Source organism: Atractosteus spatula, chromosome 7, assembly GCF_055471065.1.
Source record: "Atractosteus spatula isolate fAtrSpa1 chromosome 7, fAtrSpa1.hap1, whole genome shotgun sequence".
Lineage (NCBI taxonomy): Eukaryota > Metazoa > Chordata > Actinopteri > Semionotiformes > Lepisosteidae > Atractosteus > Atractosteus spatula.
The window spans coordinates 7,274,616-7,293,528 of NC_142712.1; the positions used below are offsets into that span (position 1 = coordinate 7,274,616).

The 18,913-nt window shown below is 34.3% G+C and overlaps 1 protein-coding gene across 6 annotated transcripts in view; it reads right to left on the reverse strand.

Annotated features, from left to right (window-relative positions):
- The window catches only part of dyrk1aa (dual-specificity tyrosine-(Y)-phosphorylation regulated kinase 1A, a), a 48,313-nt gene that overhangs the window by 10,623 nt on the left and 18,777 nt on the right, over positions 1-18,913 (reverse strand). For all 6 annotated transcript variants that reach the window (XM_088920950.1, XM_088920949.1, XM_088920948.1 and 3 more), the window contains exons 2-3: positions 15,573-15,685; positions 10,449-10,518 (exon numbers count right to left, since the gene is read on the reverse strand). In XM_088920950.1, coding sequence (XP_088777076.1) covers positions 10,449-10,458 — 10 coding nt within the window. In that variant the 5' untranslated portion in view covers positions 10,459-10,518; positions 15,573-15,685. The remainder of the gene's footprint in view (positions 1-10,448; positions 10,519-15,572; positions 15,686-18,913) is intronic.

The following is an 18,913-nucleotide window of genomic DNA, read 5'->3' on the forward strand; positions in this document are numbered from 1 at the left end:
TCATTCTGATCAACAAAGGAGTCAAATGAAACCTGCCATGAACAACCAAGAAGAAGTGGGAAATTGATGTGCTCAGGCAAGTGAGCTCCTGCTACTTAAGAAAATATCAGTTAAGGGCCACATGTTAAAAGTGTTCTTTTTTAAATTTTAGAATCAACAATTTACGGTCATATCCACCTGATTTAGAATAATCAGGCATGTGTTTTTTCACATTCATATTATGAATCCTGCAACTGCACAGCTGGAGGTGTCAGCTAACACTGAGGTGTCTGGCCCACCTTCAAGCTCTGTACCAGAGGACTAACAGCAGTAACGGGAGAAGAGGCTCATCCTGACAGCACTCAGCTAATTGGGCACTGCCACTAAGGGAATCCCTGGGACAGTGTCAGTTTCATCACGTGATATGACCCAGGAACAAACCCATGATGATAGATAGGGCTCAACCTACTCTTGGGAGGCCCGCAAAAGATTCCTATGTGACAATGTGCAACAAGATAATCCTAAAATCTTTTCTATATCAACGTTAGTTCCAATTTAAAAGGTTTATTCAAGACAAAATTACATTCAAAGATTACAGACAAAAGGTATTTAGTAGAAGTACTTTCATTATCTTAAAGTCACTATTTTTTTATTTTAATAGACACTATTTGGGCATATTGTTCCTTAAAGTTAAGAAACTACTGGTGGTCTATCCAACAATAGACACTGAATTCCAGGAAGAAACCACACTAAAATGAACACGAAAAACACTTAATATTCTTAAACTTCAAGGGTATATTTCAAAGTGTTTTTAAAGATTTTATTCAATAATAAAGACACTGGTAACACACTGGTGCTTGGCATTTATAATCCTTCCTAGCAAACTGAGATCATAGATCTCATAGATGTTGGCATCACAGGTGTCCTTGTTTTCTCAGTACATCTCTTAATAACTGACTAAGTTATTAATAACTTAATAACTCTCTTCAGAAATACACAAGAATCTTGGTCAAGGTCAACTAATCAATGAATAACTGATTATCCTGCATTCTGACTAGGATAAAACTATGGGCTTGTCTAATACAGGCAATCAACATTAGAACTGTGTTAGGACAACAGTTTTGTTTACTAGCAAGATCATAATGAAAAAAATAAAACAGATAAAGCACATGTAATTTATTTCAATTTCAATATGCAATTCAGCTGATGTTAGTGAAATACACATTTTAATTTCTTATATATATGCATAGTAACTACTATGGTGCTGTCTTAATAAAACAAAATATAAATGTAGTTAAGTTTTAAATACTGTTTGTTTTCTACTGCTTTTCTTCCACTTTGATTATATTTGAAATACTCAATGTTCGTTATTTAGGGCTGCTAATTTATTGCTGCTACAACTATTACATTGTGTACATTTCCTTTATTCATATTCTTTAAAACAACATTACATTGATGATAACTGCTTCATTTAAAAAAAACTGATTCTTCTTCAATGTGTATTCTGCTGTTCTTAGCAGGGTACCACAATCTTTCTGTTGCAGATTCTAGTACATTTGCTGGCACCATTTTTATTTATTTAATTTAAAATTTTAATAATGGGGTATCTATCGCATTGCCATCAATTACTTCATCATCCACTTTGCATGTGTGCTACCCAGCATGAAAATACAAACTAGTTACGACTGTAGTTACTGAGGTTGATTTCCAACCAATTTCCTAACTAGTCTGTGTAGTTCACAAATGCCTACCATAATAATGCACACTACTATGCATCATGATAAAAGGAGAAAAGAACTTATAAACAGTATTTATTAAACATTAAAAGTAAGATCTCCTGTAGCCACAAGAAATCTGCGGGTTGCATCATTTGAGAAAAGCTGCACTCTCAAAAATTATTTTAAAGGCCTATTTAGGCAGCTTTTAAATATCACAAAATTGTTTAATCTTATAGGATCAGAGATCCCCCTATTGCGTCATTGTTCTCAGAGCTCCTTTACTCCAGGAATTAGAATCCTTTACAAAATCCAATGTTAAGCAACTTTTTTTATAGCCTGGTTTTAAATAAGATTTACATGGGTCAAACTAGCTTTTCTGTTTGTTCATATTACACAGTAATCCTAACCTCTTAAGATTTCAATCAAATATGTTATGAGCTATTTGTTAATAGCTCATTTGTTGTTTTATTTACTAAGTCTCCTGAGTAGTAAACTTGTTGAAGTTGAAACTTGAAACTGAAAAAAGGTTCTCGGGGAAAAAAGTGAAAGTGCCCATCCAGTATTGTTGCATAAGATAAAAACATTAAAACTATAAGACTACCAGCAGTGGAGACCCCAAAATAAATATGTACAAAAAAGGGCATTTTTCTAAATATACAAAGTTCAAATTAAATCCATATTTGGATTTGATAACACAGAAAAGGCTATGCGCTTTTGGTCGTTATCCTGTTGGAAAGACCATTTGTGACCAAGCTTGAGCTTTTTAGCAGAGGAAACCAATTTTTGGATAGATTATCTCAATATTTTTTGTAATCCATCTGTACATTCATTCTAACAAGAGCACCAGAAATGGAGGATGAAAAACTGACCAGATACATTTCTGCTCTTCACTTAAAGGAAAACAAGTGTTATTTTTCAGCAAGTTTGACTTTTCTATACTTATCATACTGCTGGCGAGACTGTGCAAAAACATTTTTCCACACTTAATCATTTGGTTCCATTTTAACTTGGGAGTCAATTAGCTGCTTTTTGGTAAACTGTCTTCTGACAGTGACATTAACTCAGTTACAAACACCAGACTCGTATGTACTGAGAACTTACATGCTTTGAGATGGGATTAATAGAGTTACAACCAAAAACTAGTATAACATATTTCTATAGCTACCACAAAATATGGCAAAATTAATCCTGACTAACCTCAACAGATTTGGTTAGCATTCAAAAGCTGTCTACACTTCCCAACTCAATCAAAATATACTGTATTACAGCAACTCAGCATTAAAACATTTAATTCTGATCACACTGATGGTATTCAATGCTTTGTACATGTGTCTTAAGTCTATAAATTAGGGCAGCCTGTCAAGTTATCATGACAAAGTGGAGAGGTAAATCAAACAAAATCCTCATTTAGAAACAATATGAATTCCATTTATTCAGTGTGAGTTATAACTTTCAATTAAAAACAGTGAAATACAAAAATAGAAGTAACAGATGTCTGACAATGACTGCACAGAACTGATTTAGGAAACAGTCACAAATGCCCTTGACCACAACCAGCTATATCCACCAGACAAAATCATGCAATGCAAGAATCAAGAGTATTCCAACAATAAGTATGAAAAAGTTCACAAGCATTTGGCAGTAAAGTCAAAAAGGGTGACATCAGAGATCACAAATAGCTACCGTTTACGATGTCACTGATCACATGTGCCTAAATGCACAAGTCACTGGAGTCCATCTAGAGACCTGAAGGTCAGATTTCAACTAGATGAATAACCACCTGATGAGGCAAAAGAGCTTTATACATAGCACATTCACACACATCACAAGGAATCGTTGTGGTTTTGGGAGATCACCACAGAAACTGGATTTCTTACAAACTGTGTTGGCTAAATTACTAAAACAAAAAATACATTTTCTACTGTGTGCTCTGAGATAACATAACATGAGATCAACGTCTACTGTATTAGAATTAAACAGCTCCTGCAGATCTCTTCTGGCATTGTATGCTGCAGAACTACTCCTATTCTTTTAGTTCTGTTTCCGCATACGCTGAACATACTGAAAAATATAAAACGTATACCCTCAAAAAAGATGAAGGAAATGAAAGGCTTTAAAATATCTGAGCGCTTAAAAATAAACTAAAAGGTGGCGTTTAAAAATAGTTTTGTAAATTGAAAAAAGCAGAGCTGTTATACGTGGACCCCCAGCTGTTTAGACCTGCATGTGACTCAGCTCCTGAGCATCATAAAAGTGGTGCCAAGCACAGCCCTCGCCCCCTCCCCCCATCTGTAACACTCCCACCGCACCAAGCAGAGCGCTCACTCTGCACTGTCAGGATTGGGAAACTGCTACATCACTCCAGAGTTCATCTCCGAAGCAACCACACCGCAGCATACAAGCATGACCTACTGATAGGCAGGGATTATCCTGCTACTCATTCAAAAAATACAGAAGCACCTAAAAACAATGATAAAACTGTTTCAAGTAAACAGTGCTTGGATATCCCTCCTTAACAACTTGTTTTGTTCCCTCAGTGGACACCACTCAGGATTAAAATGTCTTATCCTTGCCTGTGTGGTTAACTTATTGCTATTAGCTTATTAACTCATTAGTTCAGTTCACTTTGTCATATGCACAAGTGCAATGACATGTTTATTTGCATGTATGCAAAACATATAAAGACATTAAAGTAATCACCAAAAAAAAAACACAGAACAGCAGCAGCAACAACAAGTTAAATCATTAAGGTGTTACAACTAAAATCTACATAACACTTTCGATAAGCTGCATTAGTGAAACATTCACAATTAAAGAAAGAAGCCAAAAATGAATAACAAAAATATTAAAATGTTATTTGGTATTTTTAAATCCAATCAAACTATTCCTATTTAAAAGTCATCCAGTATAAATCACTGCCAGGTCATGTATAGTTCCCAGATTAAATCAAAGTACAAAAAAATCGAATTGACTCATATTAAATTTTAGCATAATTGGTTACATTTAAGTGGCTAGTTAATTTGGACCATATAAAAATCCACATAGAGTACACAACAGTTACTGATCAATAAGAGCCTACATATAAATGTAATACATGTTAGAACCCCTCTAGAAGTTTTATAAGCAATTCTAAAATCAGAATATAAAATACTGGTACTTTAAAGATTACATTAATTTAAATAAAGAAAGAAACAAATCAAACGGAAGGTATTTAATACTAGTTTCATTTATATAGCACTTTTCTTCCTTAAAGATCCCAAAGTTCTTTATATATAATATGGCACCCTCTTTGACCAGATTGGTAATATACAGCAGCCCCACTACACAGCAGAATCAGATAAAGTGAGAAACTGCCTCACCAGCTGAGACATGGGGGGTTTTGAAGGAGGCAAGACTATGCTAGACAAGAATAGATGTTAGTTAAGACCGTGTCATAGGCTCTTTAGTGACCCACTGTCACAGCCTCAGCTCAGTATCCCAGCTCCTCCTACAGCCCGGTGACCCCAGTCACCCCAGGAGCATTGGCTTGGAAATTCTGGTCCAGGAGGAAGAGGGCCACCTACTCTTCCATCAAAACTACTTACAGCAGCAATAAGGTTTTCAGTCTAAAACCACCCAACATTTCTGGTCTTGGCAGTGTAAATCTTAGATTCATTCTATTAGAGTTGCACAGCAACAAATTATAATTCTTTCAAAACCAATATAGCCAGGACAATACCCTTATCCCAGTAAGTTCTGGCACTAGGAAACTCTCGTTGGTTGAGATCTGTGTAAGTGTAGAGAAAAAGAGCATTATAGAAGTATGAAACATCTACTTTTGATTTTTCATTCTCAAATACATTGGAAGCCTACAGCAGAAATTGTCAGAACATTTTTTGTGAAGCACCTTGCTCCAGCGTACAATAGCAGCTTCTCACCTGGGCTAAGAACACACCATCTTCCAATCTCGTAGTGAAGGTTCACTTAAAGCTTATTTTTACTTAAATATCTAATTAAAAATGTAACTTTAAAAAGCAGCAATTCTATGAAAAGTATCATACAGTATGATCATAATGATAAAACTAAATTGATTTATATTGTATATTTCTGTAAAGATTGATACTTGTGGGTTTCCTCCTGTAATTCCTCTAAAAGGAGAGAATGAGGGTTGATTCTCAATTAAACATACTGCTTGATTTTAATACTTATTTGCCAAGACAAGTTTTCAAATGACTGAAATTCAGTGTTTCACATAAACGTGATGGTAGCCTCTGAACAGTTAAAACGAGCATTTAACTCAGCAATCAAATCTTCTCAGTTCTATTTTGAAGTCTCAGGCTGTCTGCAGTGAGTGGGAATTCTGCAGATCATTAAGTACTCATTTATCAACGTCTCTCACTAGGCAACACAATGCAGCAGAATCACACAGAGTAACCACCCTTCTGAACCCCAGCAACAGCACCTAATTAGCATAGCCTACCACCAGGAAGATACTGTATGATTGGGTGAGTCTGTCAAAGCCGAGGCCAATCAGAGGCGTGTATGCAAATATCCTACTTTTGTTGCCAGGGCAAAGCTGCCATCTATTGTCCAATAGGAAAACAAGTAATAAACAAGAAATGAAATTGCACTTTGTCACATTTCCAAGCTGCATTTAACACTTTAGTCCCTGGCAGAAAATTAGTATCACAGTTCAAAACCTGGATACAGTCAGACTAAGGACAGAACACTAATCCACCCCCCACCATCCTAAAAAAAGGCAACTGCAATGGAAAAGGGTGACCTATATTTTTGTACATTTATAGTTTGGGAGCATTTTTTTTTGCCCTATATTTCAAATTCTCTTGCAAAATGATCCGAAAAATAAAATATTTAACATTTCACTACTATTTGAAGGATTGAAATGAGGCATATGTATTTTTTTATCTTTCAGGGCAGTTAATAAGAAATGTCAGAAGATATTCTTAATCAATTACAATGTTAGCAGAAAAAAGTAGACAGAACCGTAGAGGCATTAAGGAAAAGATTGTAAAACTGAAGCTACAGACATTTACATGAATAAAACACATGGGGTATTTTTATCACGAAAAGGGAATTCTCTAAGCTGATGTCTTAACTATGACATTCAGATGTTATACCTTTTTTACAGAATAATTTAAGCTTTTATATAGTAGTTAATTTAATAATGAACATGCTAATATACAACATAAAATTCAGAAGAATATCTCAGTCGGAACGATGTTTTAAAAATCTCATGACCAAAAGGACAAACTAATACTAATTTTCATGTAAAGCAGCACTGACACTTAGAACCTTCCACTACTAATCTTTGGCACACACATTAGAATTCAGCTCATAAGAGAAACCTAAAATATATCATTTCTCAAGACAATTGGCTTGCTGGTGGGGGAGGGAAATGTTCTGTTCTTATTTTGTTCTGGTAAAATTGGTGAAAACTGGTTCATGAAAAGGAGGTAAATGTTTTTTTCCCCAATGCTTTCCCCACACTTCCAAATGCCTTTCCTGCTCCAAGGACCTACACTGAAATTTGTAAGGGTAGTTTTTTTGGCCACTTACACCAAATACAATCTCGGCAAAAGACATTAAATGCTCGATTTAAACCCTGCTTGGTTGATTCTACTAAGCAGTATGAGTATGCTGCTGGGAAATCCAACAGGGCTGAGACAGCACATTTACAATTGCTTTTACTGTAAAACTGGCATTCCATTTGCTTTCTGACTGAGAGGTGTAATCTAGCAAAAATGTTCTTAAAAGTGGTTGGAGTAAAACCCTCTCCTCTTATCCCTACGAATAAATCCAGTTTTTCTGCATAGAAAATTAGAACAGATTCCTCTTCTAAACGTTTGACACTACAGTGAATAGATTATTAAAGAAAAAATAATTCAATAAATTCTACACCACCATCATGCATTATCTTGTACACAGCAAGGAAACTGTCACAGAGGCCATGAAAAATAGTTTATCAACTGAAATGTCAACCATCCCAACTGTTTCTGTCTTCCGAACTTCAGGTAATTTGACAACAGCTTAAAGACTGTTCTCTAAATGCTTAACCTATTTATCAGCACTTCCTAGCATACATATTTGGCTCAACAGCCTGTAAGCTGAATTGTGCCAGTAGGGGATTTGGAAGTCGCAAAGCCACTTCTAATTTGTGGCAAAGGCAATGCTGGATATTTTTACACGGCCTTTAAAGAAAAAATGGGAATGATCTCCCATATCAATGTACATCATGCATACCACAGTGCTACTGTAACATCTATTAAGGACAGAGTATATGCTGTGCATGACTTTAGACCCCAGTGACATTAATCATTAAAAAGGTGACAAGGGCATGGGAAAACTGAACTGTGGATAATTTCAAAGCTTCAGTAATGGACTCTTATGGTTTACAACTAAAGGAGCGAAAAGTTATATTTCTGACAAAGCTTTTTAATTTGCTGATTGTAAATCAAAACTATTATTTATGAAATACTTCCTAAAATTCATACATTCAGCATCTGGCCTGTTTAATTAGTATCTAATTTTGCACAATGAAACAAGAACAATCTACGAGACTTCTCTCACCTATGTGATTAAGGACAATGGGTAAAGTGGAAAAACCCACCAAAGGTTAATTAAATGTATTTTTGTAAGAGAACATAGGTTTTATTACATATCTTAATTTTTATTAAATGTAACATACAATCATTCAAGAGACCCGCTCTTGTCGGTGCAAACTGAAACATCTAAAACTTTCCAGGACAAAACAAAAACCCTTCAAATGTATGTCTTCTCTTAAAGTTCCTGTTCAGACTGTAAAGACAATTACTTTAACAATTTTACACTGACGCGAAAGAAACATTCTCTAGTTAAAATCGCTTCTCTTCAAGAAGTAACAATGCTGGAAAATATCTAAAAAGCACACACTGAAAATTGGGAGTGCAATCATGAATATTAGAGTGGTTTCAAGATGAGGCCTTCCATCCCACTTGGACTGTTTGGTTGCTAGTAACTAACTGATCTGAAGGTCCAATCCTAGAAAGAAGCCAGAGTATTGGTTTCAGAAGCATGGCTGGGGAGCTTGTTCCAGTTTTAAATGCACTCCTCCAGTGTTTCCACTACTGTCCTCAGGCCTGTGTTTCACTGTTGAATCCAAAAGGTCCATGCCTTAGACAATTCTGTATATAATTTCCCTTCCTAATCTTTCCTTGTTCAAGATTTAAAGGATTTCTTCTAACCTGTCAGTGTGGGACATTCCTTAAGTTCCAGGAAAGTATATGGCTGCTCTTCTCTGGACTGACTCCAGAACAACAATCTTATTTTGTAACATGACTAAAACTGTAAGCAATTCTCATTCTAGATGAGGTCTTTCTATTGGGCATCATCCAATTTTAACATAACATCAACATTTAAATTCTACTCTTTAAACTATATATCATAAGATTGTTTGCCTTTTTTATTGCCTCCCCAAGTTATCATGAAGGCGTAAATGAGTTGTTAACACAAACAACCAAGTATTTTTAATAAGTAGCTATTTCAGGATAGTCCTTACTTCTAAGGTCGTCTACAACTGAATTCTAAAGAAAGTTTACTTACACATATTGAAAGGATTTAAGTCTTTATGGGCATATCTACAGCTGAAATTTGCTACTACATGCTTCTAAGGATCTCTCAAAATGAAAAATGTTAAATTTGATTCTTACTGACAAATCTTACTTTGGTACTGACTGTTTTGCCACCAGTAAAAAGCTAGATTTGAAGCAATGTTCCTTTCTTAACTATAATGGACTAAAGAATGGAAAAATAACAGAATCGGAGCAAAAAGGGTAGCAGAAGTATTAAGTGTCATGAAAGTGTTAGGCTAAGGAAAATTGTTTTGGAAATACAAACTACGCAATAAGATCTATTCTATCTGTCCTATTGCAAACACAGTTGCATACTGTATAAGCCTCTAGGGCATCTTGGAAGTTTATTTAAATTTAGATCTTAAAGGTCATACTTTAACTGTAAAATTAGAAAGACGAATGAAAAAACATTTACAAGAAAATGTGAAAAATGTAATTTGCTGTGAGACATCTGTCTTTGAACGTGACAGTCACATGATAAAGATGGGCATTAAAAATTAAAACAGAAATATATCCCCACTGAACAAGTCAAGATCAACAAATATTTTCAATTACAACTTTGAATAAAAAAATTAAACTCAGCATTAACAAGTTTTTCCAATGACAAGACTAAATTAACACCTTGGGGGTGTAAGATTAGTCATACTTTTGAAGTTCAAGAATTTCAATAAGTTAGCAATATGAAGCTAGGAGCAGAAAAAAGTAAAACAAAGAATAAAGAATATGCCATAAAATGCCATAATTAAAAGCATTTACAAATCAACAATGCTTGCAAATAAATGGAATAAAGTTTTTACCATACTGATTAGGCAAAGCACCTTCACTTATCAGATGATATTTTAAGTTTGTTTTTTGGGTGAGAAGTCTTAAATAGTTCTAACTGAAAAACTATAAAAACTCTGGCATTAGGAAATGTTTCATTGTATCTGTATCATAGAAATCCTGTAACACTGAAGACTATTCTTAAAAACAATAATGAAGATTTCATGATTTTAGTTTTGTAGTTTCAATTAATTTTGTAGTTCCACCAGTTTATCAATTATGGGTTAACAGGAGTTATTAGACTAATGAGGTCACAGAACCTTATCCATAGAAGCATCACCTAGTTTGTCTTAAAATATGAAGAGAGGGTATAGCTGCTAACCTGTATGCATCGTCTTCTGTTAAATCTCATATCATCCTGGGAGGAGAGTCCAGCAGCAAACCACAATTCACTACAAAGGAAAAAAATGAACATCAAACAAAACTCAAAGGTATTTAATCAATGTATTTCTATTTGAAGAATAGTCCATTTAAGTTAATAACAAACCCCACCCATCTCCAATTACACAATTTTTAAGATGGAAAACAAATCAACAGATTTATCACCAAAATGGTATGTGCATACAAAACACATTTTGAATTACCCCATGACAGGAATATAATTCAGGACAAGGTTTACTCTCACATTAATGCTAAGACATTTAATGCTTCTGGAAATATCTTTATTACTTTTACTTTGAAAACCACATGATCTTATTTTCTTTTTTGTTATTACAAGACAGCACTTAAATGAAAGATTGTGTGGTTGCGTAAAAAAATTGAATAATGACACAGTCCACGCAATCAGAATATGAAGAACATGTATATTACTCTATTTAGTACAGCTGATGTTGAGAGATTACACACTTGCAATATAGAAATATAGTTATTTACGAGTAAAGCACTATTTCAGACAACAAACTAGTTTGCTGACAATGGAAGAAACTCTTATTGTCTGATTGATTAGGAAGGTAGTTAGTATGCTTTCTGCTTTGAAGCAACCTTACGTCTGGCTAGTCAGGCAACGTACCTAACATTTAATGCAGGTACAGGAGAATGTTCTGTACCTGGATATCATTTAGCAGCATTCACAAAACTGCTATGCTATTGCCAGACTGATAATTCCTTGCTCGACATATTAACAAAAATATTAGCATGCCAGAATAAACATTATTGCAAAACCAACTTCTAAGTGTTAAATCAGCTTAAACTGATCCTGTAGCTACCATTCCCACTGAAATCTTAGAACAATTTATTTTTAACTACAAAAAGATACAGATGATCTCAAACAAATGTAAAGAACTAATTACCCTTAAAATCATATAACCAGCATAAGAAGACACTTCATTTGCTTTTGGTTAGGTACAGAATATGTATCAGTGTGTAATGATGCACTGTGGCCTGCTGCACTATATTTGCAGGGCTACAAGTTCATTGATGATTCAAGTTCATCATTATTGTGCAACTTCCTGGGTGCTGGCAGCAACATGGTAATATCATTGGGAGATACATCTCTCCATCAATTGGCACTGAACCTCCTGTACATTACTACAGCTTACAGACTGAGAAAAGATGAATTGGCTTGATGGGTGGGCAGGCTGGAAAAGCCCATCTCCACTTACTGCTTACTGTCTCCAGTAACAAGTGCTATTGCAGCGAGCTGAAATGTAAAGTCACAACTGATGATTCTAAACTGGGTGTGTATATCATCAAAATAACTTCCCTTTCTAATTTTTTCGAAGAATAAAAAAATAATAAATGTGAACATTTGTGTATTATATTGGAAATGACAAATCTAGCTCTGCCAATATTGTTTGTACAGCAGAAAAATAGTTTGTTGACCTCTCTTTATGGTGGTGTTCCCCTTTCAAACATCCTTCTGGGTTAAACTGGAATCAATAAGGAGAACATCCACCAAAAATATTCTCATGCTCAAAGGAGCTCTGTGTGCTTAAATGGTAACAGTATAAAAATGTACTTAATGTATATAATGCTTTTTATCCAAGAATATCCTAAAGCATATTATATAAAGAACAGAATCACTTCAACCAACACTTAAGTTCAGCACCCACCTGGGTATTGCATGAAAGTCATTAAACACTAGTAGACCCATTATTTAGGAAAGAGTAACTCTTTCACCAATTAGAGAGAATTGAGGGAAAACATTATGTAGCGCAGTCTATGCTAGACCAGATCACCAGTGTAAACTCTTGCACTGTTATGAACAGTGCTACAAACTTTCTACCAACCGAGTACTGTGAACTTTGGTTTAATGACCCATCCAAAAGTTATCACTACCTAGAGCAACAATATAACCAGTCTCCATACCAGGGAATGATTTTTGTTCTGATTTTCTGCTCTAAAGTTCTGAATTCTGATCTAAAGGGAAGAGTGTCACCAACTGGTCTAGTAACATCACTTAAAGCAACAACATGGTTTTCCTTGGAGTCCTCCCATTCCACTACTGACTTGCCTTCAGAGATCCAGCAAGACAGACTAGAAGGTAGTAATACTTAAAAAATAATATTTTTACCCTTAAATAGAGAATAAGGAGATCTGATTCAAGAACTGAAGTAAAAACAGCATGTTACATTGGCTAGCTCTCTAATCCCTGGTCCAGAGGATGGCAGGTTCAAATATCGGGTGGAAAGCTGCTGTGGTATACCCTTGAGTGAGATACACTCAAGTAGGTGCTATGCTGAACAAATGGGTCTCCAACTCATCACTGAAAATAGCTATTTATTCTGAACTGATTAACCTGGTAAAATCCTCAAATGTACTAAAAAAGTCCACTCAAAGGACTTCTTCAGATCGGATGAGTTATTTCAATCAATTAGTTATTCATACCTAAATGTGATACACAAGAAATTGATTTTTAATCTTACTCTTACATTCTGAAGTAACAGACCACCCCATACCCTTCCCTACCATGTGTGGTTGCATTCAAAGAAGCTTTCAGAAGCCAAAGATACAGACAAAGTCAGACTTAACAAACATATGTGACTCATAAAATAATAATTTTATTTTTAATAAAAATAAAAAATAAGTCTAAAATTAAACTGACAAACTACGTATTTCGGCTTTCTACCTAGAACATGATTCTATTAGATTTTGCCTGCATCTAGAACATAAAATACATCTAGATTCTGAACTTCAGAGGTGATAGACCACACAAGTTAGGTAAGATTTGGAAATGGGATGTCAGCTGAAATGCACATAACTGGCAATGTTTCTAAAAAGGTAAGTGTGTGACCTACATATGCATGTGATTATAGGTAAGGTTTTGCTTTTAGTGGTCTAGGTGATGTTTGTATTTAAACAACATTAATTATTTGAGATGCAGTTTTGGTCTTGAAAATGGCATCAAAATTGTTTTACATAATTTAAGATCCACATATTAAGCACACACTTTGTTGGGTCTTCCACAGTTTTTAGGAAGCTAAAGCATCTTCCCAAGGTGATCATGACCACAACTTTAAACTCTAAATGAAAATATACTTCAGAACCATCTGAAAGTTTACTTTTCTCACAATAAGAAGACATGAGTCTTGGATGTAATGAAACTTAATAGTTACAAAATACATTGAAGTTATAGGGGAAAGACAGGCTTCCACTGATGGGAATGAATTAGTAAGAAATTCTAGTGCAAACAGGATGAACTGTGAAAATGATGATCCTATGTTAACCAAGATTGCTGTCTATCCTTACTTCCGTGTCAACATAAAGCCAATAACAGCAACCCCAGCTGTTAAAAAAAAAACATTTAGCCATTTAACTCAAAACAACTAATTATCATTCTAGTGAGTGCACCATTAACCTCTAATATATTCTATGTAAAATGGCCACTTGACCAGCACTCAAGATGAAACAAAACCTGTACCACTGTCACGGGAATAACTGCATCAACTGACTTGAAACTCAGCAGGTCTTTTCACACACTGACCTGTGTCAGAATTGCGCGAATCAGAACTCTCACAGGTTGCAGTGATACTGTATATGCTAAAATAAGGTCATCTCATGCTTGGTGAAATGAAAATATGTGACCAATGAAAAAATGGTATTTATTCTAGTTTCAAATAAGTGTAATACCAAATAATAGTGTATAGGGTTTTATAAAATGCTGTTACATGAATCTTCCTTATATATAAATACATAATCCCTTCAAACCAAAAAAGTCAAATACTTCGATCACAAGGTATTTATGTAACTGTAATCCTGTATGAACTGTAAGTTTTAGAACTCCCAGTTTAAGTGCTAGCTATGATGGTTACATATATTCTTACTGCTCCTACACAATAACTATGGAGAACAGAAGTCTTAGTCAGAAACATATGACCATCATAAGTATAGGAAATCTCCAACATGTAACTTGAGAAACTATCTTTTCCATTTGTCTTTTCTTTTTATTCTTTCTACACTAACCATCAATACAAGGCCATGATTGTAATGTCATCCACCTGCATTTACAGCAATAGACAGCAATGTGGAGAACCAAGACATTAAAAAAAACAAGCGTTTTCCCTAAATAATAAAAAAATATCAGCTTTCAGACACCAATTTGGGACTTATAACTTCTGCCTCCATTTAAGAAAACTTTAGTTTTTTATTTTACTCCTTTTTAAGATTCATTGTAACTAAATTTGTATTTTGTATGAATACATTATTTTACTTGTCTGACAACTTCAATCTTCATATTTTTAAGTTGGTGGGATATTCTTTCAGAATTTTGTTATACAGATTACAAAACTGTTCTGTAGATTTAGGTGCCATTTCCACAACAACCTTACAAGTTTCTTAATAATCTTCTGTAGCTTAATTAACATATCCTAGTTCTTGTTTTCATGCTCACTGAAAATTATGTAACTCTTGTCTAGGTATAATATCTTGCTACAAGTAGCCCACATATAGGTCTGGAATTCTCAATCCCTCTGCTTTCAGAAACCGTACAGTACGTGTTGGAATGTCACATGTACAGTGACTAATTTCCAAATTCTGTCCTGTAAACCTTGAAATAATAAGAACACTTCAGAGTAATTGTGTTACTACTCATTGAGTTAATTATGTTAATTCTGTCTTTTATTCACCCCTTAGGAAGTTTATTTATTCTAACTTTAAAATAAAAAAAATATAGTGGTTACAGTTTTCCAAAGCATTGACAGTTAGACGGCTCTTAAAATAAATACCATTTTATAACAAAAATAATTTGTCAAGATACACTGATATTAAGAATTTGTAATATCAAGGGCAAGTGCTAGTCCTGTGATTCTATTCTGGATCAAATGTAACCTACTGACTTAACGCCTGCTTGTTTAAAGGTCCATCAGCCATCAGCACAAAACAGTAGAAGCATTCGATAAAACCGAACATAATACTTTGCTTTAATTCAGAAATTTAATATAGTACATTTATATAGCAACATTTAGTCTGATTCCAAAGAAAAGTCTCAGACACTCGAAAAAAATCTTACCTAGGCCAACTTGCAGGTGGATTTTGGGTGGTAATACCCCTTCCTTTCCAAAAGAAACTCTCAAAGCTTGATGCTCTAGTTTGTCTATAGCCAGCACAATCATTGGTGTAGATCTGAAATATAAAAAAAAACATTAATGATTTGACATTTATGACAAGTAAAACTTCACATTTAATGAACACTTTTGAGGGTTTAAAAACAAGGAAAAACTCATTTTAAAATTAATTGTACAGAAAAAGAAATGACATCCAACAGACGTGGATCTAATGCAAAAACCTGTATTTCCACTGTATCAGCACTGTGCACACCTGCTATATTATTTCAACTTTCAACATTTTGATTTCACTTTATTAAGAACAGATAAGAACTGTATAAAACTCCAGAGTTTATCATCAACTTCCCTCCACAACTGTATACCTGATAAAAATAAAACATACAGTTTATTGCCTATAAATTGCTTGTATTGATACTCATTTCAGACAGCTATAAATATGCTGGCAGGTTAATTGGCTGCTAAGAAAACTGGCCCTTGTGTGAATGTTTGCTGGGTTAGGCTTCTGCTCCCCCTCAACCCTGCATTGGATAAAGCAATTAGAAAATGGATGATTTATTGCAATTTATATTAGAAAAAAAACTTTTCTTGCATGTCGCTTATCATTAAAATCATCAAGTTAACAGTGGTTTTCTCAAAAGCATTGCATTGAAAGCACTGAAGGTAAGAAAAGTTAATACTGAGAAAACATTTTATCTTTTAAAATGTTTTATGCCTATATCGGCTTTATAGGTGTACACAAGGTCTCAAAAATGACATATTATATATACTTAGTGTTTTCCATTGCAAGTTACAATATAGAGAGATCAGTTCTTTAACATCATGTATATTTTAGTGTTGCTTGTACACTATACTAATAACTGATTTATTTCTGCTTCAAATCTAACTTGAGACTTATACTTGCTACTTTAGAGTCTATGCCTAGTTGGTGAACTAAAACAAAAAAGCAACTTTCAGTTGATCAGACAAATGGACACCAAAAACAAAATCATGCAAGATGACGAACTTTAATATCATAAGCAAGACAAACCATTACATTCTGAGAATAATACAAAGTTGTTTCCAAACAAGGAACATATCCCAATATACTAATAAGTATAATTTGCATTTCCTAAGCTAAACTGCAGACAAGTTATTAGGCATTTTCCACAGTGTAGTCTCAACTAGTATTCTGTGAGGAATCTGCTTAACAATGCAACCAATTTCCTCTAATAATCCTTTCATGTAATAATTGGTAATTGTAGGCAATCGGTAAGTAGGCTATAATAGTGTACAAGTGTTTATGAAATATGCAAGAATAAGTGGTAATTATACTTGAATTACAAGAATGAAATTACTTATACCTTTTTAAAAAATGCCACAATGCAATTACCTTACAGCATTTTCATCTAAAAACTGGGTTATGGTACTTAAATAGCATGGACATTTTAAACTGTTTTTTCAGAAAAACAATACATGACAAACTTCATGTATTGCACATGATAGTAGAACATAAAAAGAAAGTCTGCAAATGAGGGAAGCTCATTTGGTTGCAACTAGGTGATTTGTGGAACTCATCTAGCCGTTTCTTGAAATAAATGATGGCATTAGCTTCAAGAACATAGTTTAACACCTTGTTTCTAACTCTCTAAACCATTTGACCATACAGAATGTTTGCACTTACATGATATATATGATAAAAAAGAAAATGGATAATTTTGAAACACAGGCACATTTATAAAGTATAACATAAGAACTTCTGTTTACTAAAAAGCAGGAAAGAAGTTTCATACTTTGGGAAAGCAAATACTGTACTTGAACATTATACTCCATACCAGAGAACAAGTCAAATAAAATGACATTTCAGAACAAAAATGTGATCTTTAAATTTTTATTGTCCGATTTCATATCACATTTTAATCAATGTTATCAAAGTCTACCAACTAAGCATCACTTACAAGTGAAAGGTTTCAAGGGACAATCCTGTAAGCACAGACTACATTTGTGAGATTTTCTTAAAATATCAGACAGAAAAATGCTCTTACTGTAGTAAATGTCAACCTATCTGACAACTTGATACCCTTTATAATTATTTCACAAGACATTTTGTCTCTAGCAGACTTCTGATGTTAACTTTTACATGAAAAAGAAAAGATGGAGTCCATTTTTTAATTTGTCTCTCCTGTCGACTTAAGCCTTCTTTGTCAATGAAACAAACACCCCCATAATAAAAGTTGCAAAAGTGATATAAGCCCAATGTGATCTGATGTAAAGGTATAATATCACCTTGTCTGTCAAACATTGGACACTTTTCTAAGACTGCTGTACTCTGGTTCAATTTAAATATTTTTTCAATTATCTATCCAAGATATATATTTTTTACGTTAGACAGAGTCATGCGTCTACTACATTCAAAGTTTTAATAAAATGTATATATTTGAAAATATCAAAATTAAAGACAAGATGGATAATTCAATTTTGCCGGTATTTAAATTACATGTAACTTAATTATAATGAAACAAAAACTGTTATAGTTTCACTCCAAGTAACCAGTTCAGAGCTTCAGTGGGGCAAATCTTAACCTATATCATTAACTTGTTTTTGTCTTTGCAATTCATATATTGATGATTCAAAGAATTTAATGTTAGGAAGAAAGACAAATTTAGCTCAAAACCTGAATTCAACAACGTTTACCTGATTTGTTCATCTATCCACTATCTAACCTCTTCTTACAATACAGGGTTGCGGGGGACCTGGAGCCTATCAAAGCAAGTAACGGGTGCAAGGCAGAGTATATCCTGGACAGAATGCCAGTCCATCACAGGGCAGACACACAGACACACACATGCACAAATGCACACATAGGGGCAGTTTTCCCAGAAGCCAATTAACCTACCAGTGTATTTTTGGACTGTGGGAGGAAACCCACACAAACACAGGCAGAACATACAAGCCCCACACAGCATCTACAGCAGATTGTGCTGAACAACTGTCAATTTAGTAAGACATATTTAGGTACTCTTAACCTATCCTGAAACTTCTAGTTCTGCCAGGGTTTGATATTCTGCAGTCAATCGTAGCTACAGGTGTTCTACCTGTAGATATGACCTTAAAAACAAATCAAAGAATCTGTGGTTACCTTTGATCTTTGGAACAGTCATACTAAACATCCAGGGTTAGATCTGTCAGAAGTCACAACCACCCAGACTATTCTGATCTTAGCTGTTCTCTTTTATCTAATGTCAATACATTGCAGACACTGTAAAGGACACAATTAATTTGAAAACATTTATTTTGTCTACAAGGCTGA